General features: G+C 29.5%; 2 protein-coding genes across 12 annotated transcripts; one reads left to right on the top strand and one right to left on the bottom strand.

Annotated features, from left to right (window-relative positions):
• Positions 1-754: 754 nt before the first annotated feature.
• On the bottom strand, positions 755-8,382 carry LOC149892491 (uncharacterized). 9 transcript variants are annotated; one of them, XM_090078339.1, is made up of 5 exons: positions 8,167-8,382; positions 3,422-3,476; positions 1,789-1,861; positions 1,362-1,554; positions 755-1,229 (listed from the first exon to the last, which is right to left on the bottom strand). In XM_090078339.1, exons 4-5 carry the CDS (start codon positions 1,546-1,548, stop codon positions 1,057-1,059), a joined length of 360 nt encoding a protein of 119 aa, XP_089934465.1. In that variant the 5' UTR covers positions 1,549-1,554; positions 1,789-1,861; positions 3,422-3,476; positions 8,167-8,382; the 3' UTR covers positions 755-1,056. The 9 variants fall into 9 exon arrangements, with proteins under 9 accessions (XP_089934465.1, XP_089934466.1, XP_089934459.1 ...); XM_090078340.1 differs by having other exon boundaries at positions 3,367-3,476; XM_090078333.1 differs by having other exon boundaries at positions 1,362-1,558; positions 8,167-8,375.
• On the top strand, positions 1,963-23,959 carry LOC145186022 (uncharacterized). Of its 3 annotated transcripts, none has more exons than XM_090078331.1 (13): positions 1,963-2,120; positions 14,618-14,746; positions 14,963-15,443; positions 15,645-15,718; positions 15,838-15,968; positions 17,128-17,220; positions 18,287-18,407; positions 18,496-18,602; positions 18,683-18,758; positions 20,635-20,778; positions 22,272-22,346; positions 22,452-22,634; positions 22,863-23,959. In XM_090078331.1, exons 3-13 carry the CDS (start codon positions 14,968-14,970, stop codon positions 23,852-23,854), a joined length of 2,472 nt encoding a protein of 823 aa, XP_089934457.1. In that variant the 5' UTR covers positions 1,963-2,120; positions 14,618-14,746; positions 14,963-14,967; the 3' UTR covers positions 23,855-23,959. The 3 variants fall into 3 exon arrangements, with proteins under 3 accessions (XP_089934457.1, XP_079918196.2, XP_089934458.1); XM_080062070.2 differs by lacking the exon at positions 1,963-2,120 and adding an exon at positions 14,418-14,483; XM_090078332.1 differs by lacking the exon at positions 1,963-2,120 and adding an exon at positions 14,470-14,492.
• Positions 23,960-24,170: the final 211 nt, after the last annotated feature.

Consider the following 24,170-nt stretch of genomic DNA (forward strand, 5'->3'; position numbering starts at 1 on the left):
AGAACACATTTTCCTGCATTTACAAGCTTTTGTTGAACTTTGAAGAACAATACTGATTAATGAGATCTTAGAGATGCAAAAAAAAACACATTGCTTTTGCAATAAGTATTGTAAAAAAAAGTTGGTTTTCTTAGGAAACAAAGTTCCTATTGATTTGGAGATAAAGCATAAAACATAACCGTCGCCATTTTTATCAAATCAAAAAATTGACTAGTTTAAAAAGAAGTATTGCTGTTATTTCGGGTACAATTTATCACCGACTGAAAAATCTTTTCCATAAGCTTAAGAAGACTAAAATCATGTTTTTGCAGAGAAAAAAGAAAAAATTTGTCGGCGTTTAAATAAACTTTCATGAGGCACAAAACCTACTTATGACAACAATTTTTCATTAAAAATATCTGATTTTTACCCATTTGTTACACTAGATCAACTTTTCTACTCGTGTGGAATTTACTGATCTTTAGATAAAATCATATACAGCTCTTCTGTTTCTTTTTTTTCTGTTTCTAGAGAGAAATTTTGAATTTTTTTTTTTTTTTCCAGATATAAAAAAGAAGTGTGGTCAAATATTATATACAAAATTGAATGTTTTTTTTTATTTCAGTTGTTTGTTGATATTTTTATATGTATTTTATATATATTTCAAATAATTAACTATTTTTTTTAAATGTCTTTAAAGCTGTTTTTTTTGTTACCGTTTTTGCAATATGCAACCTGAGTTTGTTTTGAACAAGAAGAAGGAAGAATAGGAAAATGAAGATAAAAAAACTGTTTAATACAAAATTTTCATACAAAAATTGCCTTCTTATGACATACTCAAGTTCCTTCAAATATTGAAGATTTTCAACTTAGATCTTATTTAATATAAATAGCTATGACCTGTTAAACTGTTCTGTGTAAAATTACAAAAAGAGCGTAAGACGATTCATGCTCAAACTCGTTGAACGATAAAGTGCATACAACGATCAAGTTTATGATCATTTAGAGATCAAACGAGATCGAGTGAAGATCAAATGAAGATTCAATATTGTGGGTATATTGACTCATTTGTTTCTATCAACACTGGTACTCCATTATCTCCAGAATAGTACATTTCTCATTGCAACATTCCTCCGTGGCATTATCAAGATTACTGTTCAAAATATTTCTTCGTTTTCTTTGCAATGGATTTAAAAAGTTTTTTGCTGTATTTGCCTTCAGAAGAATATGTTTTTGCTGCTTCGTTATACCTAATAATTAAAAAATTTATAAAGCTTAATAATTATGAAGCTTTGTTATCGTTCATTGGTCAATATAACAAAAATGTTTTTCATTTCACTTTAATGATTCCAGAATTTTTTTTTATACAAAGTAAACCTCACCTTTAACTTCTTTTTGTCTATCCATTTTTATTGCTTTTTGGTTTTGTGAAACACATAACTGCTTCCAAACGAGAATGAACTGTTTGCCACATAATGCTCGTGCATGAGGAGGTTTCTCTTCTCTTCCCAGAACACTCCGAACGATGAGTAGTAGAACAACAATGGAACTTAGCACCTCAATACGCATTTTTTCCTAACTTAAAAAAAAATTCACTTACAAAGAAAGCTTTCACTTATATATGTAAAAAAAGCTTCGGTCATCCATCATATATATATATATATATATATATATATATATATATATATATATATATATATATATATATATATATATATCCACACATATACATATACACACACCACACACACTCACCTGCACACGCACAGTATTTATGCTATTTATGCAGAAAAAAAATTTAGAACTAACCTTTATTCTTTAGAAAGATTCAGCTGCCTAATAATTCAAGAACCCAATTCAGGTTTTTGATTCGTTCATTGCTCTAAAATGAGAAAAGCTAAAAATGTTTCTTCTGTGTTCAAAATAAAATTGATATCAAAATTGCAATATCCAACAACGAGTTACAAATCCGTAAACAGGCGACGCAAGGATAAGAGAAAATTAGCTATCGAGTATTTTTTAAGTCTTTTTTAGTCAATTCAAAACAAGCAAACATGAAACCGTTAAAGGTTTTAATTTTCAATGGTATATCTATCAAGTAATCTAATGAATTATTTTGGCGGCAAGATCAGAGAAACTTCGTAAGTTCTTCTTTTAAACATCTAGTACTAAATAATTATACATATTAATTTGCAAGGATTATAAACTAATGCCATACATCAGCTCTATTGATATTATTTCTTTTTTTATTATTTTGACTTTCAAAGTACAGAAATATAACTCGGAGTTAGTAATTTAGCAAAACTACAATATGTTTTTTTGTACAAGTATATATAATGTTATAAATCTTTAAAATCTAAAAAAACTTAAAACAGTGTTTACTTGATAATGCATAAATAAATCAAGACTCAACTGTAAAAAGTTTGTGATAACCTTATTTACAATCGTGCATTTTTTTTTTTTTTTTTTTTTTTTTTTACCTTCTGTTTCATAATCTGCTTTTTATTGTTCCTCTTCCTTGTAACCATTTATCATTTTTGTTATTATTTTTACTATTACTATTTTTTTTTTTTCTTTTTTTATTCTTTAATTTGTTATTGTAAATAAAAATTTTTTGTAAAAATTATTGTAATTTTATATAAAATTACGATGCTAAACCAACGACCATTCAGTACAACTAGATTACAAAACTACCTGTGGTTCTGATTACTTTTAAAAAAGAACAATTTCATTCGGATATTTTGTGTTAAGTAAGACAACTAATTTAATATTAAAAATTATTACAAAAAAAATAATGCGATTAAAGTATTATCTGTTTTTAAGAGATTTTATTTTATATTACTTCATTTATTGTGCAACTTTAGAAGATTAAATGAAGGAAGCGTCTAGGTGTAATGTCACGAAAATGAAATATTGACGTTCATTAAAACTATTGATATGTTGCAAAAAAAACTGCTTTGAAAAACGCTGATAATAAGACGATGTCCTTTCATTTCGTCATTTAATTAACCTCCGCCTCGTTGAGAAAAACTCAGTTTCGACTAATTCCTAGTGGGTGAGGCTTAAAATGATTATAAAAATATTTTACAAAATTAAGAGGAAACAAAAAGAATTAAATCCTATACTTAGAGCAAGTTGTTATCCGCACTCTCCTTTTGAAAATCTAGATTGTTCTTGAGAATAATGCTTTAAATGAACATATGTTACTTAAAAATTGCACTGCGCTACCTTAAGTCTCGCTCTTATTTTGCTAAGTTGTTCGGTGCTACTTTAAGTCGAGCTTTTGTGCTTAGTGTGGTATTTTTAACACCTTTTTACAAAGAAAGCATGAAAGGGCAATCGAAAAATGTTTGAATAAAATAACTAATATGGAACCTCCAACCTTACATAGTAAAGGCAAATACCCAGCATAACTTATATCAGTAAATATGTATTTTCCTGCCTTTATGCTTCCTCAGTCTTTAAATTTTAGGCCAACACTTTGGACCAAGTTTTTTCTAAATTAAAGAAAAAATACTTCTTATTTTGTTTCAAGTTAATAAACTTTGAAAATTAAAAATTACTTTTTATCTTTTATTGTGCCTTAATTATGAATTATGTCTGTGTGTGTGTGCGTGTGTGTGTGTGTGCGTGCGTGTGTGTGTGTGCGTGTATGTAAAGAAACAAGTTATGATGTAAGTTAGATTCATTTAAACAAAAAAGTTTTTTTTAAAAAAACCAAATTTTTTTAAAACACAATCTATTTGTATGCGTGAAAAGATTGCGGGGTTGTGCGGCTTTATAATCTTTTCAAGAGTGTCAAGTTCTTTTTATTCTAATCCTAAAAACCATCTTATTTCATTCACCAATTGATTTGTTTATGAAGTTCACTAAGTCGCGATTAGGTGATCACCAAGGGACCAAAATTTACGAGGAAATTAAGTGTGGTTACTTTTCGAAATCAGGAAACATTTACGTAGGCTTAATCATAGGAAACGGAAAAATAAATAATAAATAGGAACAAGTTCCGTTTTTGATTTATCTGATTTATGCTAAAAGTATAATTGAATATCTAAAATATTTCGGTTTTTTATCTTTTTTTATCTATTCTTTCGTATTTTTTATGCATTATTATTTTAACATTTATAATATAAACTTTTTTATATTATAATCTTTTCTAATGCTTTTTTTTAAATTCCTACAAATAATTAAAATATAAATAACAATAACAAATAATTAGTTTCTTAAAAATGGTTTTTTTTTTTTGTTTTTTTTTTTGTTTTACATATTATTAGTTAATATTACTAAATTACAACATTTGCGTTAAAAAAAAAGTACCGCTCAAATCTTGTTTATTTAGTAAGATGTAAGCTCAATGACTAATGCTTCTGCAAAAAAAGTGTAAGTAGCATAACTTTAAATATAGCTCATTTTAGTCCTTCCAATTTGAAACTTTGAGAACCGCCACTGTGCATGAAACATTAAACTTCGGCAACTCAAAATAAAATTCAAAAAAAATCCAGAGTTGCAAAACATAAAATTGAACACTGGTTGAAAAATGCCAGAGTTACAAAAAAAAAAATTCAAAACAAAATAAAAACCAGAGTTACAAAAAAATAAACTTGAACGTTGAGAAATAAAATACACCAAATGTACTTTAGCATTAGAGCAAATAATTTAAAATTTTTCTTTTAAAAAAAGTATCTTTGCATTCATCATCATCATCCAAAAGAGCAGGGGGCGGAAGTAAAATTACAATAAAACTTTTAAAAACTCAATTGTATAACAAACGATTATTATGATGTTGAGTAATCATGACTTCTTTTTGCAGTAAAAATTACAACTCCAATTTTTTACATTTGCAAATGCTGTTCATGTAGTCCTTTTCACTTTGTACAAAAAGGTCGGTTTGCGAATTACAAATTAAGTGGGATGAATTAAAACACCTTTAAAAAGTTAAATTTTTTTCCTAAAAAAAATTAAAATCCACAAACCATTCAATCTTTGTGTTATGGCTTCTAAAGGTTAATTATTGCCCAACTAACTTGGTCCAAAAGATAAATTCCTAACTTTCCCGTGCAAGTATTTTACATTATTTGAACTTTGTTGATCATTTAAGTAATATGAGGTTGTACATGTCCCAATTCAGCCAGTGTACTTCTCCAAATGCAACCAGTGCAACTTTGTTCCAGTAGAAGGTAATTCAAAAGCAATTATTTTCAAAATAATTATTTTGACATATTTAAGCAATTAAATTTGATTAAATGCCAAATTTTAGGTATGCTGCGGCAATTTTTTTTAAATTATAAGTTTTCACCGTTAAAAAAACCCATCAATTTACTTAAATTTTTATTAAAAATTTATTTACAAACAACTTACTAAATTTAAATGTAGTTTAAATTTGTGTAATAAGACAAAATGCCAGATTAAAAATTTATATAACTTAGATTTTAAGTGTCAAGGAATTTTTCACATTTTTGACGCACTGCTTTAAATTGTTAACAAAAAAAAACAACTCATAAACGATAACAAAAAAACCACATGGTGTTCCCAGGATATATTAGTAGCGTTTCATTCTGAAATATAATTAGCATTGCACACTTAAATGTATGCCCAGCAAAGAACATTTTTAATGGATTTAATGATAATCATGTGATATAAAAAACCAAGCAAAAGGCGTTTATCACCTCCTGTTATTTACAGATACTAGATAATCGACAGAAAACAGTAGCGAGCTGGATCGATTACTATCGCATTGACGACGGGCAGAAAAGATAGGCGATTATTCGTTTATGCTTAATCAATATCAATCTCAATGTAGTTTCATGTTAAGAATGTTACAAAACACAGGTCATTTGCAAACTTGAAAAGAATGTACAAAAAACAACATCAAAATTAAGTTAATTACATTATAAAAATAGACTATAAAAGTTAAGTAATTCATATGAAATTCACAAAATGTAAGTAGACTTTAAAAAGAGATAAGAAAAGCAATCAGCAAAAAAGATCAATAACGAGCAAGACCGATCGTTATCTGAGCGACCAACAACCAGCGATTAATCGTTTATGTTTTGTGACATTCTATCTCATTCCTTTTGTTTATTCGGTGGTCATGACAACAGATTGCTCTTTCGGAAGTTATAATTCTTCTTATTCAGCTAAAGTAATTTTGTGGCGCCATAGGATTGCGCATAATTACAACTACTATAGTAGAATGTCTGGGCATTTATTAGAAACATATAAACTATTAATGTAATTTTTGACTTTTAGTTTTAACCAGTTTTCTATTGTTGTTTATATATTTTTCCTGCATAACATATGCTGTCAAAAAAGCCTTTAATGCTTATTTCAAATTAACTAATCAGCTTATAATCCTTTTCATAGCATTTAAACACAGCTTTAAATATTCATTCAGGGTGTACCACTATAAAAATAGAAAAAGTTCGAGCCGCAAATTTTATGTCATTCCTACCAAACTCTGCCTAAGCAGAAAGGGAATTCTTTGGTTCAGAACTTGTAATTGAAGAAAGGTAATTTAGATTGTAATGGAGTAGACATTATTTACTCTATTACAATCTAAATTATCTCTTTGAATAACTTTAACAGACACAGGGCATTTAACATTTATTTCTTATTGTAAAACTTTAAAACTTTTGTTGAAAACAATGTGAGATCGGAAATTATGCAATAAAACAAATGTAAAAACCGGAAATCAAGTTAAATTAATGGAATGTAGCTAACAATTTTTTTTATAATCATTACTATTATCTTTTATTTAGGCTGAGTTATGACAGTCAAGATGAGACTAAAGATTTAAAAAACTGTTATTAAAATCCCAAGCGAACTAGTGCGAGTAGTAAATGCTAATAATTCATAATCGGTAACGAAAAGTAAACATTCGGACCTGCTTGGTGCCGCTTGACATTTAATCGTTTAAGGAATGTCTAATTGCAAGCTATTTATCAAATTGATTAGCGAACCTATTTTCACCCTTTTGTTGAGTATCTCAATGCCAATTTTGAAATAAATGTCGTGTTAAAACAGGAAGGTCCGTGTTATTGAAGAGTAATGATCATACATTTTTAAAATGTCACAAAACTTTATGCAATACAATGCCGCGAAAACCACGCTGTTTCTTGCTATTTTTAAGTGCAAAAATAAAACTATTAATAGAGCTACATTCAATGAACATTCATTCTTTGCACTTCAAGTCAATACAAGAATTTTTCTTAAGTTCACCAACAGAAGCAGTTTACGAAAATGACAGGCAAACTAAGTTTTGATTATCTTTTATTTCTGGTTCAAAGAACTTCTTTATTTTGCCAAACGCCAACTCCAAGTTCAGATTCTATACTAAAGGTGTGCGTGAAGTTTATATCAATGTTTTTGACAAATCAAGGCGAAATAAATCAACCGTTTACCGTTCAACTTTTCGACGATTAGGTTCGTTCAGTTTTTCTCTTTGAACACAAATCCAAAACCAAAAGATTTTGGAGCAAATAAAAAGCCTTTGACCCTTAATTATGTTGCATTTGACCTTCAATTATGTTGCATTTTGTTTGGCGCATTGCTTTCTGTTTACTTTAAAGTAAGGGGAACTTTATATTATTTATCTTACAGGAAGTTATTTAAGTATAAATGACTTATTCATACAATTTAATCTTAAACTTTGAAAAATTTGAAATTTTATAAGCTAAACCACACTTCATTAAAAAATTCATACTCCCTCGTAAAATATCCGACTGAAAATCCAATTTAGTCAAGTCAAACATTAATTCAGTCGAGCATTTCTTACTCTCTTAACATTTGAATTAAGCGAATTTAATTATTGGCACGAAATTTCGTCTATATTTTGAAGCAGTCCTAACACAAAAAACATTATATTCCATTTTACAATTCCTTACGATCCAGGTTATATTAAACTCCAATGTGGTCAAATTTAAAAATCAAGATCCAGAATTAAATTAAAAACAAATACCCCTGTTCAGATCATTAAGTGTTTGCAAACATTAAACAAGTAATAAAAGTTTACTTCAATCAATTGTAGCTGCGACTACAACTTCATTTAGTATACTTCATTTTGGGATTCATTCACATATCGTTAAAGTTTTGAGCACGCAACAAGATTTAAAAAGAAAGAGTCTACAATTTTTTAACTCGAAGAAAAATATATCAAAATACCTCTACTTTAAATTCAAACTCGCCTACCTTTAAAAAAATCTTTAATTTTCCAATCAAAAATTTGATTTCTAACACGATGATTCAAATAGCCGATCGTTGATGAAACAGTTTGGTAACGAAATTCAAGATACTAAACTTAACTTACAATAATATCCATGAAGCTTTATTTTAAGAACTACATTTGAACCTCCTCGCTTCCATGGTAACGCAACATTTATCCTGTCAAACTTCTGTTACCGGATCTTTCACAAAATAAGGATTTGGTTTAATTAATTAAAGCCGAATCCTTTTTTTTGTGTGTGTGTGAAAGATGTTTACAAAAGTATGGATGAAATTCACTTGAAGTTTGAATTCTTTTTAAAACTTGTTCGATTTTGCATGGTGTTTATTTAGAAGACAAATGCTTCGTGTTTAAGAACGTAAATATTTTATTTCCCTCCATTGTGCAGAGGGGGGTTATTATTCCCGACAATAACTTCATTGGTACAAAAAAATTACATACGACAGTATTTCTTGTACTAACCCTAACCTTAACACTTACAGTTCTGTAGTTTATGAATGCCAGTTATCTTTAGACTACTCAAATTGTAATACCACCAATGAATAAAAACTTCATCTTTTAGTTAAACAGTTTTAAAATATTGAAATTCGTGGAATTAGCAGAAAAACAAATTTATTTTAAGTTAGCGAAAATCAAACAAAAGAGTTCCTCCAGTTATGGCTGAACTCACCACAGTTAATGCTGTTAAATAATGAATAATAGAAATGCAGGTGAGTTACATCAAAATGATATTGCTGACAGTTAATAGCAAGGTCCAGTTGATAAGAGGAGACTGGCAAACAAACCTCTTTAATATTTAATTGAAATGAAAGAGGTAGAAGCTAAAAAAAAACTTTTTCTTCTCAATGTTATCACGTGCACTAAAAAACGGCTGCACTTTTTTTGTACAAAGCACGATCTTCGTATCTTTAATGTCATCTTAATCAAGGTTAAACCCTGAAAATCGTATTAAAACAACTTTCCCCTGTGACACCGTCATTTCCTACCATTTTAAAAGTTTTTAAACTTGAACATCATTACCATAAAAGATGTAATGATGATAAGTGACGCGCTAACACGTACACACGCACACATATTCACACGTAGCTTATTAATGATGAAGATTTTCATCATAAAAGCTTTTAAGCTTTCCATTTATTGGGATTTAAGATTTCGATGAGCAAATAAAAAGCAATTTACCGTCTTTTTGTTTTTCTGTTTCTCACCACGTTTACAATATCGGTTTCCTAAATTAAGTTAAAGGAAAAAAATCTGCTTAGTTAACAAATTACGTTACAAAAGTCTGCTAACAAATAGGTTGATTTTTTTAACTATTTAATCCGCATTTAGTGAGGCTTTAAAAAAATGAGGAAACTGGTAAAAATGAGAAAATCGGAGGGTATTTCAAAACATTTTCCCCTTTCCTTGGCTTTCTAATTCCATAGATATCTAGATGGTCATAAACTTTTTATGGTATGCAATTTCCTTTCTTTTTCCTTTCCTCCATCAGAATTTATAAACGATTCATGATTGACAGATCTGCAAAATATTTTTTAATTGATAAAAATAAATATTTTCGTTTTCACTTCAAATCATCACTTTAAATACTCATGATTGAGATTTTTCAAACTTTGTAATTAAATAAAAAGTTTTTATATTTGTGTTGAAAATTGCTCGCTACTGATATCACAACGTTGGCTCAGATGAGGACTGTAAAGAGATGAGGCCGCAATCGAATGACAATTGCTAAGAGATGAAAGTTACATCACGACTCGAGTTGTATTACATTTATTGCATTATGCAAAATTTTAACTAAAAAATCACAAAAAACTTTTAAAAAGTGCTTATTATCAATAACATTGGCGGTTCTATTAGGCCAGGCTTTTAGATATTAAAGGTAATTCTAGGTTACCTATTGTTATAGAAAAGTATTTAACCTTATTTAGATTAAAAAACAATAAAGTGAGACAATTTTGATGAAATGTAGTCGCAAAAAACGTGACTTGCACGTTTTTCTGTCTACACAAGTATGTAATGAGTATGTAATGCTGTTGCCAAATACGGGAATGGTAAAGGCTTTTTATTTCTAAACTAAACTATAAAACAAAAGGGGATAAGATAGCTGTGCGCACGCTTTTGAAAAGTAAATCACTGCTTTTATAGTAGAGAGTCCCGTGGTATCGTAGTATCATTGATAAAATTAGAGGTAAATCGGGGTGATAAAAATAAAGGTAGCGTCGAATGTTTACTGCGGCAATATTAAGCTAACTTTCTTTTTATCAAATATGGCTAATATTATTTCCAGTTTACGAGCGCTTTCTATAATTCCATACAAAAACCAGGGCAGTTGCGGAGGGTAAATAGCGATAAAACCTTGTCCGGTGCCAACGCTAAACTTTTCGCCCTTAACCCCCAAAATAACAGATTCGCATAACAGTGATCAAAGTAATTTAAGAAGAGATAGCTCAACACGTCATTCTCTGTGTATTTTAATAACATGATAACAAACTGGACGCGTTATGTTTCTACTGGCTTTGATGATACTTGTGTTGGCTTCAAATCTCTTGCAGTCTTTTGCAAAATATGTCTTTTTCATTGGTACCAATTTTGTACAGGTCTCAAATTGAGCTATGCAAAACTAAAATAGGTTTGCAAGTGGAATCATCTTGTTCTGGCATCTGGAAGTATTTAATTAATGTGCACTACCAAAATAAACCTACAACAAAATTCTCTCGACAAAAAAAAACTTCATAAACTTATAGATTTCTAATAAAAATAATTGGTTTAAATACGGCGATTGAGGGAACCATTATGTACAACTGTCTTCATCTACTTTTTATGCGTAATTTTTTTCTACAGAGCTTAAACGAGTGCTTGAAGTTGCTAACTTCCTGAAATAAAAACCGTTCTCTGATTAAACGTTACCTGAAAGGCAATGTATTCACTCTAAAATGTCACAATAAAGTAAAATAACATTAATTATCATAATTCTCACGAATGTCACACCCTTTTTCCTTAGAGCTCCCTCGACTTTATTCAATTCACCAACCTGGTTATTCCCAAGTTAACCATGTATCATGACTGATCGACCTCTATTTTTAACCACTAGAACAATACACTCCACCAATCATCTCGTTTTTTATCGCGCGAACGAACTAAACTTCCTTTGTTTCTACCCAAATGTTTGTAACTGTGGTTAATCAGCCCGAATGGCTTTTTGGTATGGTTAATCTTCTGATTTTTGTTTCCTGTACCCAAACACAAATTAAGTTAATATATATAAACTTACTTATATATCTTTAGAAAATAACAAGTAACAGTAATAGAAAGAAATAAAAGAAAAACTTCTCGATTTTTGTTTTTTTTTTTTGTTTTTTATTTGTTTTTGTTTTTTTTTGTTTGTTTGTTTTTTGTTTACAGTCTTTTCAATAATAATCAATTATAAGATTCATTAAACAAACATAATTTTGATGTTACCTACTGTTATCTGCAATATTTTCAATTTTCATATATTTAATCATACTGATAAATGATTGACCAGGGTATGGTTTACGGTGTCCTGTGCGGTTTTACAGCCTCTCTTGGATATAGTTAATCACAGTCAAATGTTTGGTAATCTGGATTCTTGATCCAGCTCCAAACCATAGTAGCATGTAGGGAACAAAAGCTACTTAACCAGTTTTCAATCATGATGAATAAACGAGTAAGCGAGTAAAAAAAACGAGTTAGCGAGTTTGCTATTAGGAGTTTGTTCTACCGTTTAAAATTGTTTTTCAACAGCCCTGAGATTGATTAGACATTTACTTTTTCTTACAAGAAAATATAATTGTAACTAATGGGTCCACATGAAGTGTGAAGTTAAGCTTACCGCTGAATAATTATGATGCTGTTTCAAAATTGCAAATCCTTCTTACTTATTCTTTTATATATTAAGTTTCAAAGTTTCGTTCAATTTTCAGCGCAGTCAATAGTTGGTAGTTTCTTTTTGATTGAATATCAGTTTTCATTAAATTTTAGAATTTAAGGAGCAGATTTATTTGTCACCACCAGGTAAAATTACTACTGCTGGTCAGCTGACAATTTTGTGTGTCTGATATACAGTCAGAGTCGTGGAATGATATCTGCCTTCATCAGATCATTCTGAAGTACGCACAAGTCAACTCCCAGAGAAATTCCAATTTCATAGGACTCAGTTTACCGAATACTTAAATTGATCAACATTGTTGGGCATAGAAGAAAAGGATGGAGCCGAGGTCAAGTTGGGCATTCAAGAAAAGGATGGAGTCGAGGTCAAATGGCAAAACATTTAAATTGGGTGCGAAATAGCTTCCGAAAAAAACGGACATTACGGATTTTACTTTTTTATGAAAAAATATTCAGTTTAAATGGCAAAAAACAAAAATTTCCGCCAAAGTTATGGCATTTTTAAGTGCGTGTTTGTAAGGAATAATGGAATCGGTCATATTGGACAAAGAAACGGTCAGCAACAAAGTGTTTTTCAAAAAAGGTGAAGGAACAATATTTAAAATATAAGTATTACTAACTTAAGGGTATATAGCTTACAGGGCCGTAGCAATCAGAGAGCAAAGAATTCAACTGTTTTGGAGGCTTTTTTTGAGGAGTGCATTTTTTAACGTTTCGGTTTGTTCGTTGTTACTTTAACTTGTTGTCTTTAACTCTCAGAAACATATCATTATAAGTTTACATTGTGACATTTAGCACCATCTTTCATAAAAGTCTTTGTGTCACGTCTTTCAAATAACGTTATTTGGTGATCTTTTAGATGCTTGATGGCATTCTATCTTTTCCCAGTTGGGAGAAAACGTAAATCACTTTGTCCAGCTGCACACAAATCATCTCATATAATAACTTAATGATGGTGCTTTATTCTATTCTGCTGACTTGTGTTTACGGTAGAATTTTAGTCATTTTAAAAGGTGCTGAAAGTATTTTAAAATATTTTCTCCCTTCAACTTTCATAAAGAACATTTAATGATACATTTTTTTCTTTTTACAGAAAATTTGATTTCTCTAATGATTCTTCACTCTTCAATAACCATGCTCTTTTCAATTAATGACTCGAATATTTAGAACTAGAACAGTGCATGTTAAGGCAGCTTCTTATTTTTCTATTGTTTTTTTTCTATTACATTTATAAAACAGTAACTAGCATGGTCCCAATAATAACTTTAAAACTTTTTAATTCTATCTAGAAAAAACCATTTTGAAATAATCATTGAAAAGAACTTTTAATGGTTTTTGAAAAATTTGGAAGCGTTTTAGCCAGTGGCGTATCTAGGGTAGGGCAGGCAGGGCACGTGCCATGGGCGCCAGCCTGAAAGGGGCGCAAAAGAGGCTTGGTTGCGATACAATAAGCGAGAATTATATAAAATAAATTAAGAAATAATATATCATATAAAATAAATATATTATATAAAATAAAGTTTGTCTCATCATTTATTAAAAAATTGTAATTAAGCACTTTATGTGGGGGAAGAGGGGCGCGAGATCGGTGTTTGCCCCAGGCGCTATTTACCCTAGGTACGCCACTGGTTTTAGCATATTATAATATGTCGGGGAAGGGTAAGGGGAAAGGGGAAGAAAAGGGAGCGAAGCTTAAGAGTTGAAGTCCCCTCAAAACAAACATAAAATAACATTTATCGATGTTGTTTCAGCGATTGATCTGTTTGTACAGCAGCAATATTAGATACTTTTCATGAAAGTTTTTTAACAGAAAAATTTATTGCATAAAGTTAAATGTGAAACGGATTTCAATTCATCAGTTCCAACAAAATCTAAAACTAAATAACGTGGCGTTTTTTAACATATTTTGAAAATATTATTACAGTAACACTGAATGAAAGTTATGGTTTGTTTAAACTTTTAAGCAAAACCAGATTTTTCCTTTTTTCGATTGGAATGACGTAAGCATGAAATAGAATTTAGAGATATTAAGGGTAAAGCTATAAGTGGAATATATAAATAATTATCATTCCAATCAAACTTTTATTAAATACACATCTTCGAAATTTAGCGCCAAATCGTCAATTTAAAACCGCCATAATCTCTCCGTATATATCCCTTAAATTTGATTGGTGATATCTTTCAATATTTATAAAGTTGTGGTCTAACGTTAAATTGAAAATTAAATAGCTTTTAATATAGCTTGCTTAATAACGTGTGACCCATGTATACAGGAAATAATTCCATTGGCTAAAACAGTTTTACTATAAATTTAAGTTTTGTTTTCATTCCGTCGAAACACCCGCCAAATTTTAAGCAATCTTGTTTGCTCTGTTCGAAGGTCAGGAACGTAGGCCATATTTACTTGGTCATATTTTCTTACATAATAATATAGTTTTGTATTTTTGATATTATTTTTATAGTTTGGAAAGCTCTCTTACAAAAGGAAGGTTCATCTTTTTTTTTACTTTTTAGTATCTATAAAAAGTACTGTAAAGACAAATTGAAGTTATGGTAGACTTAAACTGTACAAAAGAATAAGAACAAAGATTTTTTTTAAAAAAAAAAAAAAGAAAAGAGCAAAAGTTGTTCCCATTGCAATAGGTAAGTCAAGAATATTACGACTTACAACTATAGAAACTTGAAACATCCAGGAAAAAAAAATTAATTTGTTCTAAGCACCTAAGGCATAGGCTGTGTATAAGTTTATAATATAGTATATCAGTGTTTTTCCTAGCCATATTTCATTTAAAATCTTTTCTTTGTTTTGATAAAAAATAAGTATTTTTGTATTTTATATGAGGTTTTTAAATTCACTAGAAAAAATGGATGAAGCTGAGCAGCTGCACAAGGAGAGTTTGCATGTTCTAGCAAAGTTGGTGCATTCATCTGGAAATAAAACCACAGAATTACACAAAGAAGTGTTAAATGAGTTTAACCCTAACATAAAAAGAAGTAAAAAAGAACTAGCTATCAATAGAAATTTAGGCAGTACTTTGCTAAACAAAGACAAGGAGAACAAATTTCCTTTAAGGCTATCATGTAGTACAATGACACCTCAAAAAGAATCTAGTGTTGTTGAACCATCAACACCAACTGCAAATTTAAAAATGCTTGTTTGTGCTGCTAGCATTCTACCTCCAGCATCTGATTTTGCAGCTGAACCTAATGAACAAGCAAAACATGTCAGCTTAGATACAGCAAGGGAAAACCTCTTTTGCATACAAACAAGCAAATTAAAAATTAAAAAAAATGTTTTGGTTGGTAGAAAAGAAAAAAGTTTGGGATTGCTATGCGAGAAGTAAGTGATGAGTTCTTTTGGCAATCTTTAACTATATAGAAAATCCTATTTTATCTGTTTCCAGAGATGCAAAAAGTCTATAGTTAATTTTAATAACCTATGTTAAAGCAATTCAACTAAAATATTAGTCTTTCCAAATATTTAAGTAAAGATTTTAATCAAATAGTTTATATTTTTTGTTAACTAATTTTTTTATTGCAGATTTATGTCTTTTTATCCTGAATACTCAGAAAATGGTACGACTATTTTACTAGATGATGTAGTAAAGATTTTAGGTGAGTTTTTTAGCTAATAAAAAAAATAGCATACTGTTATTTTAATTATGTTTTTATATTCAATTGATTGTGTTTGTATACTCATCTTGTAAATGTAAAACTTGTTTTCTTATCCAAAGGGATTGGTCGTCGAAGAGTTTATGATATTGTGAATGTTCTTGAAAGTATGGAGATGATGGTGCGTCAAGCAAAAAATAAATACTTATGGTTTGGAAAGAGTAGATTAAATGCAACTCTATCAAAACTCAAGGTATTTTATATCTTCCAAGTTCTAGAAGAAGAAAAATATCTGTTAAAAAAAATTTTAGATAAATTTTGTTTATCAACAGATTGTATTGCAAAGGATAATCTGTTAACAAATGTTCTCTTACTTTTTAAAACTCTACAAATCACCAAATCTATCATTCTTTTACTCAATATCCACAATATTTTCTTTTAAGATAGATAACTAGGTTACTATTGGATAGCCACATACACTGCTGCCCAAATGTTTGAAACCACTTGAGAGATACTTGTAAATAATTACTAACATATATTAGTAATCTTTTAAATGTTTGGTTCAAATTGCCAAGGTGACAAAGAGAAGATGTTATCAGGGTGTGTGGCGCCTACAGTGCAGTATGATAGTGCTCTGTCATTGTTTGGGGTAGTTTCTTCATCTCAGGAGTTGGAGATTTAGTTTAAATTAATTGGTAAGATGTAAAAAGAAAAATACAATAGAATTCTTGAAGAAAATGCAGTTCTATCTGGATTGCAATTAAATAGTTCTGGATTTATTTTCCAACAGGTTAATTATCTCAAAAATAGCTCTGAATTGTGCAAGGGTTATTTAGAAGTTAGGGTTTATTCTATTCAGTTTATATGGGACAAGTTGGTTGTAAAAGTCCATGATATTTGGCTATCATCTTTCATGTATATATGTGAAATGTCTTGGTTATAGTTAATGTTTCAGTTGAAACCATAAACATTTAGTATCTCAGATGCCCAGACTACAAAAAAAGATCAAATCTGAGGTGTTTTTTTTTTTTTTTTTTTTTTAATGCTTAGATATCAGTATTTAAACCATGTAGTATCAATTTTTATTTTTCATTCTTTAACTTTTTTTATTAATATTATTGTCAATTTTAATTTTATAAACTTTTGTCTAATTTTCCTAACACCTTAATATTTTTTTATAATGGTGTCAAACTTCTATCCATCAGTTTACATCCACATAACTAAAATGAAAAATCTCCTTGCCTTTCTTAGCTCTGTAAATTGGAATACGTATTTCTTCCTCAAAGGATAACTATATACTCCTTGATATACTATAAGATATTGAATTAGTATTAGCAAACATATTTGGATTGTTTAAACATATTTCTCTTTTTCCTCTGAACAAGTTATAGAGTATTGGTTTAATTTTGTAGACACTTGCATTTCATGTTTATGGAAGGGATTTCCACTGCAACAATTATCAAAAGGAAATGTTTGCTAAAGCTTATGAAAAGAATAGTGAGAGAGTATGTCATTTTATTAATAAGTTTGTTACTTGATGTGTTTATTTATTGTTAGTAAAATGAAGCATACATTTAGTTTAAGTCATAAATAAAGCATAGGTTCATTCTTGATTACTTTCAAAACATAAGGAAATATGGCGTTTCTTAAAAAACTAATTGTTCTTTAAAGTTGTAGTTTGAAGTTGGCCTGCAAATGATTTTGACTGTAAATCAATTTCTTGTAAATTTTCAGTTTGCTCAAAAACTGTTTATTCCTATATAAATCTCCCTTTAAATAAATGTCCATCCTATAAAGAGATGACATGTTTTATTGATTTTTTAAAAACTATAATTTTGTATAATAATTCAATAATCAAGCAGATTTTGTTTTATTGTTTTGTTTTAAATGGAAATCAACAAAATTCCCTTTATTCATTAATAATCTTTATGATGCTGAGATTATATATAATTTTTGTCAAAGTTAAGGGCATTTTTGACCCAGGTTGAAATACTGGGTTGTATCAAATAATTCTTATAAAAATCTAATATGACACATGGTAATTCCTAGTTTCTAGTGTAATAGCTGAAATTGGAAAGGTCAGATCAGGGCCTATCCTAAGATTATTTTTGGATTAACAATAAAATCATCTGTAGCAACCATATATATTGTACTTGTTTATGTTTTTAATCTAAATTCCATAGGTGAGTACAAAATAAAAAGTTCTGATTACACTATTAGATTTTGAGAACACGAACTGTGTCTAGTTTAGCAATAAAGTAGGCACTGATTCATTTGATGGTCGAATTAGATGGTTTGGTGAATTGCTTCAGTATTTTTTACAATAAAAGATAGCTTGTTTTTCTATAATCCTGTAGAATTCATTATTTGTTTATGCATAAAGAGTGCTTGTTGATTTCTTTTTCTTCATTATAGTTGCTATTTTGTTTGTTAAAATAGTTTGTGTTCTTTTAGTTGTTTTCTAGTATTGCTTGTAATTTTCTAACTTTTTTGTTTTAATTTTTTTTTTTTAAATAAAAAATATTCTCAGTGGTTGTTTTTGTTGTAAAATTTTATTGACATTTTATTTAGTCTCATGTTCAAATCCTACCAAAACCTTTCGTTAAGTTAAAAGATAATTCTAATAACTCTAAAAATGATGAAAATATTGAAGTTGATAAAGAGAAAGATATAAAATCTGCTAATATGGAAGGTAATCAGTAGTGATAAAAGGATTAAATCTTGAAGTTTATAATTTTGCTTGAACAACAATGTTTATTGTTAAAATTTCCTTTTTACAGATTTCTCAAACTTTATCATGGATGATACCATGTTGAATGATATGAAATCCAGTCGTTCTCTTGGAATTCTATGCCAAAAATTTATAATGCTTTTCATGGTGTCAGAGGTGACAGATCTTTTCTTAATGTTTATATCATAAACACCAAGTCTAGTTGTTTTAAAAATTAAATATGGGTGTTTTTTTAGGACAGTGTTGTAACACTTGATAAAGCTGCTAAGTTACTGCTTACAGAGCCTGATGAAGGGCCAAGCAAGTATAAAAGTAAGGAGAAAGCTTCTTTTCTTTGATTTTTTAAAAAATTTTGTCTGGTTTAAGACATGACTTCATCCTTTTTGTGCTTTCTTATAGATATGACAAGATTTTTTATAAAAGTGCTGGCAAAAACTAATTAAAATTGTACTCAAATTTTTAGCCATTTTGAACAATATTTAGAGGTTGCTCATAACTTTTGAAGTTTGCAGAATTTTAAAATGGTTTTTTAATTTCAATTCTAAATGCATCATTAACTTGAAACATTTTATTTCTTAAGTTTTATTATAACCAACCTAAAATATGAAACTATACAATACAACTATTAACAGTTTAATATAATAACAAAATGCACATATTGTAGAATGTATTTGAAATCAATTCTGTAATTCTAGAGCCTTCATTCCTTGCTTTCAATGATTTCTTTGCTGATTTAGATTTATCTCTGTGTTGTTAAACAATATTCAGCAAGTATTGTCTCTTCATTTTTTTGTCAATATTTCCTGATATTAGTTCATCAATGCAGCACCATGATCAGCACAATCATTAATGACTTGCAATCCTTTAATTCTAATTAGGCCTTTTTCATGTTTCAAGAGCATTCTAGATACTTGGATCAGTGGTAAGCAATGATTGAAAATCATTTTGCTTAAATAACACAAATGTCTTTTTAGTGCAGCAGCTGCATTATTACCTATTTTCTCATCAATGGATTTGCATATGTCAAATTTCTTTAACAATCATAAGTCATTAATTGCAGCATCTCAGGAAGTGTGAATGAAAACCACAAAGACAATTATAAAGAGGTACAAACAAGTTAAAGGACAGCAATCCTTTCTCTTCTTTTGATATCATTTTAAACTAAACATGTATTTTGATATAACAGATGACTTTTGACAACCAATAAGCATTGTGAAAGCCATGGTGTTTAATTGCTGTAAAGTCATGTACTTTATTAAAATATATTACATTTACAATAATACAAATTACATTGGTTGTTATTTTCCTCTAGGAGGAATTTCACCATAAAACAATAATGTCAGTTCCTAAAACACTCTGAAGTCATCCCTTGGTTTTTTCCCACCTGTTTGCAAACACTTTGTTGCAAATAATACCGTTTCAACTTTCAAATGTTTTAAAAGACCATCTTTCAAGAACAGGTCTTTTTGCAATAACTTTTATATTAGTGTACAAGCTCCCATATGTATTTCAATGTTGCTAGAGGTTGTATTAAAACATATTTCAATAACTTATTCCTTCATTTGCCATTCCTCAAAATTTGCTACAGTAGCCTCAGCTAAAGCTGCTCCAGTTCCTTTTGATATTTTTGGAACACCAAGTAACTTTTCAATGTCTTTACCTATCTTTAATATGGCCAAGCAATCAACTTTTTCATGAACAACATTTGTGACATTTGGCAGCAATTTCCCATCTCAGTGTACAACAAGGGGCATGTTTAGATTGAATTCTTGCTTATCCTTTTCTGCTATTTTTCTCTTTATAGCTCTACAAATGTTGCTTACTGATAGTGTTAAATCATTAATGTCAAAATTTTAGCTGTATCTGCAATGGTAAAAACAGTTTCCTTATCAGACATCTTCCACCTAGTAATAGCAGAGTTACTAAATTAACAAAAAACAGAAACAATCAGCTAAATTAGTATAAACAGTATTAAATGAATCATAAATTTTTACAATTTAATCTGCAATAAATTAAAGTACTTATCCTGTAAAAAAAAAAAAAAATCAGCTTTATTAAAAAAATGTGAAAATATCTTTTAGTTGAACAAAAAAACTTGTTAAAAGAAAACATTTTAAAGTTTTTGAAACAAATTTTTTCCAAACTCTCCAATTTCCTTGTAATATATTATCATGAACATTGATTTTAGCTAAAGTTCGTCGCTTATATGACATTGCAAATATCTTGATAAGCATTAAGTTTTTGGAAAAATGTACATCACATGAGGATCCCTCAAAAAAAGCAGCATATAGATGGGTTGGATTTGATTTAGATACTTTAAATTGCAAAGAAAGTAAGTTTTAATAATTATTTTTTTAATTGACTGCTATGTGTACGATTTTGTAATTTTTAATTTTTAATGAATGGTAAATAAAATATTAAACAAACGGTTTCAATACAAGAATTAAAATTCAAGAAATATTTTTTCTGGCATATCAGAACTTATTTCATAAGTCTGGTTTAAGTAATATTGAAAAGAATTTTATTGGCAATTAAGTTGTATTTGTGGTTGAAACTATTAATTTACTCATTTTGATGACTCGGCAATAAAGAAATTAAGTATTCAAAGTACAATGCTGTATTATAATTTTGTTTACATAAGTTTAACATCTTTTGTAAAAAATTGATGTTGAAAGCTATTTTTAGACCTTTTGTTTAATTTTTTTTTTTTAATAACCATGTAAATGCTGTTAATTTCTTTTCAGGGCCTGTTTATATGGGCAAGGGCTAGCCCGTTTGCCGAGCTAGCCCGGAAAACGAGCCAGTTTTAAAATTGCGTTAATATGAATTTTTGCCAAAAAAATAAAAAATGACATCGAGGTCAGCCAGGCTTTTTCTAGCAGGGCTGGGCTCTTTATCGGTAAAATAATAACTTTAAAGATGGCGGCTAGCGACAAGAAAAAACACATTGCATTTTAACAATATGTTTAACTGGTATTATAACACAAATAATGCTTCTTAAAAGCCTAATTGTGTTATATAAGTTTTACAAATTTAAATTTGATAACTTTTTAAATATTTTTCTTTTAAAAAAAACGATCACAATCACTTCAAAAGATGAAACAAACAAGAGAGAGGTGCCTTAAAAGAAAAAATCGTAGTTGCTGGTTTAAAACTGGCAGAACTGATTTATGGTGGCATAATATAATAACTGGTGTAGCTCCCATTGATGTATGGAAAACAAATTTTAGCCTTTCACGGTTTCTTTTCATGAATTTGGTATCATAGTTAAGCCCTTACTTATCTCCTGACCCTTTTTCGCCTAACTCTAGAGCTCTATCAGCAGATAAAAAAAGTAGCTATTACTTCATATTACTTAAAAGATACTGGATCTTTGGTAAATTATAAAAGCAAAACAACTAAAATTTTAAGTACACGAAAATTGTTATTTTTATTATTAAATTTATTATTTTACGCGTAAGCTTTCAAATTTCAAAAATGTAAGAGTGTATACGCATGCGAACAAATTTATATAAGAAATTAAGCAGCCCGTTTGCCGAGATCTCGGCAAAAAACAGTGAGATCTCGCTATCCGGGCTAGCTCGTTTATTCATATAAACGCAAAATAAAATTAAGATAAAATATTAATGACGTCGATATCTCGGTAAACGGGCTGGCTCGTTTGCCGAGCTAGCCCGCTTTCCATATAAACAGGCCCTCAGTTGAATTTATCATTTTGATAAAATCATATCATAACATAATTATATAGCATAGTTATGTAAAATAATGTTAGTGACTTTAACTAATTTGCAATCCTCTGTACTGACATTTTAAAATTGTCTTTAGCTTCAACAAAAGCTTTTATTGACCAAGAGTTTTCTTTAACCAGACACTCCCTGCTAGCCCAGGGTCCAAGAAAAGGTTAATTTTGTTTTATGTACAATAAGAATTAGCACACCAAACAAAACATTTTTTGTTAGCATCAACATCAAAACAGTGATGAATGATTTCTTACTTACTTTCTAGCGAATGACAAAAAGAAGTTACATTGCCGCTCTTTATCTGCTCATCAATTGTTGACACCTGGATCCAATACTAAAAGATCTGCAACAACTCCAACTGTTTTTCCTAGAGCGCTATCTGCTACATCAATCAAAAAGCAAAAAGAAGATACAGAAGATGGTTTCGATGTTTACAAAATAGAGCAGGGTATGAACTTAAGTTAAAATCTATTTAAAAATCAATTTTTGAAGAAAGTTGTGTTAGAATATGCTTAGTCTTTTAATAAATATTTTGTATATTAAAAGTAATTAGTAATTTATTCTATAAATTGAATTAAAATTTAGGAAATTGATAAAAATGAATTAAAATTTTAATATACAGCAAGTAAAATTTGTTTCTTCTATTCATTGTAATTTTAGCTGTTAAATCTTTCAGGTGATAGTCCAAGACAAGTTCTGTTCAAGGAAAAATTGCGAGAGCTTCAGAAAGAATTCCCAACAAAACTCCCTGGGAACGGCTTGCTGGAACTTTTATCAGCCTGTCGAAGCGATGGATCTAAAAGAACTCTTCGAAGGAGTTTGTCATCTGAGTTTGCCGCTGATAAATCAACACCGGAGAAAAAGTTGAAAATCGATCATTCTGAAAACATCAAAGTATCTGGTGTTAATCCAGAATCTAAGTCTGGAAATGGGATTCAAGTTCAAAGGTTCTCATCATCATCAGCTGCAGTTCCAGTAATTTACCCAGTTTTAGTTCCATCACACCACCAAAATTTTTCTGAAAATCTTTTGCATGATGTTTCTCAAACTATGCTAAGACCTACTGAAAAAAATTCTTCCCCTGAATTAGCAAGTACAACTTGCCCAAAACAATCTATAGCGGTAACAGTCAAAAAGCCTGTGCTGGCATCAACTATTGCATCTAGTAATATGAGTTATTATCAGGTGGTACCGATACGATATAATCAATACTCTAATAAAATGCAGCAGCATTTAGTTCAATTACCAATTATCTTACAACAAAAGCCTGGGTGCTTACCTTTGGTGGTAAAAAAAGCACCAGCGGTTCCTTCCCACAATATTAACTCAATAAGTAGAGTGTTAATGCAGCCGCCAGTATCCATGAGAAATGCGAAGTTTCAGGGAAGGTCCGTAATAAGCGTTTCAACTAAAATACCTCAATGTATTTCACCAAAAGTTAGTTTGACAGGAAGTACTTATGAAGGAGTGAATAAACATTTAAAAAACTATCCTGAGTTATGTACTCCTCCGCAGGTCATAAAGAATGATCCTGATGGCAAGCCGATTGCTACACCTATACTTTTCCCTAAAATGACCCCTGAAACTCCGTCAGCAGAAAATCTTGTTCCCCATGCTGCACTTAACACGGTAACAAGAAAATTGATGTCGTTGCATAGCGATAGATAAATCGTGGACTTTTTTCTTTTTTTTTTTTTTTTTTCATCTGTTAAATTTATCAAATTTTGATAATCTACTTAATGTTTTATATGAATAGGTAAATAATTTTTATAACAGTTTTTATTCCCTCGTCTCCTCTTTTAAATAAAATTTATACTAAACAAAACTTTCTAGTCAGTTCGATTAGAAACCCCTCGACGGTAGCGGGGCACCTAATAACAAAAAAAGCTCATTATTGTTAATACCATCTTAAAAGTAATTATTTAAATGTCTTTACCTTTTACACCATAAAAGATACTTTACATGTATTTCTTTCTTAGTTGCA

Source organism: Hydra viridissima, unplaced genomic scaffold (genome assembly GCF_058129835.1).
Source record: "Hydra viridissima isolate aposymbiotic clone 2 unplaced genomic scaffold, HvirCarnegie_v1 scaffold_2, whole genome shotgun sequence".
Classification (NCBI taxonomy): domain Eukaryota; kingdom Metazoa; phylum Cnidaria; class Hydrozoa; order Anthoathecata; family Hydridae; genus Hydra; species Hydra viridissima.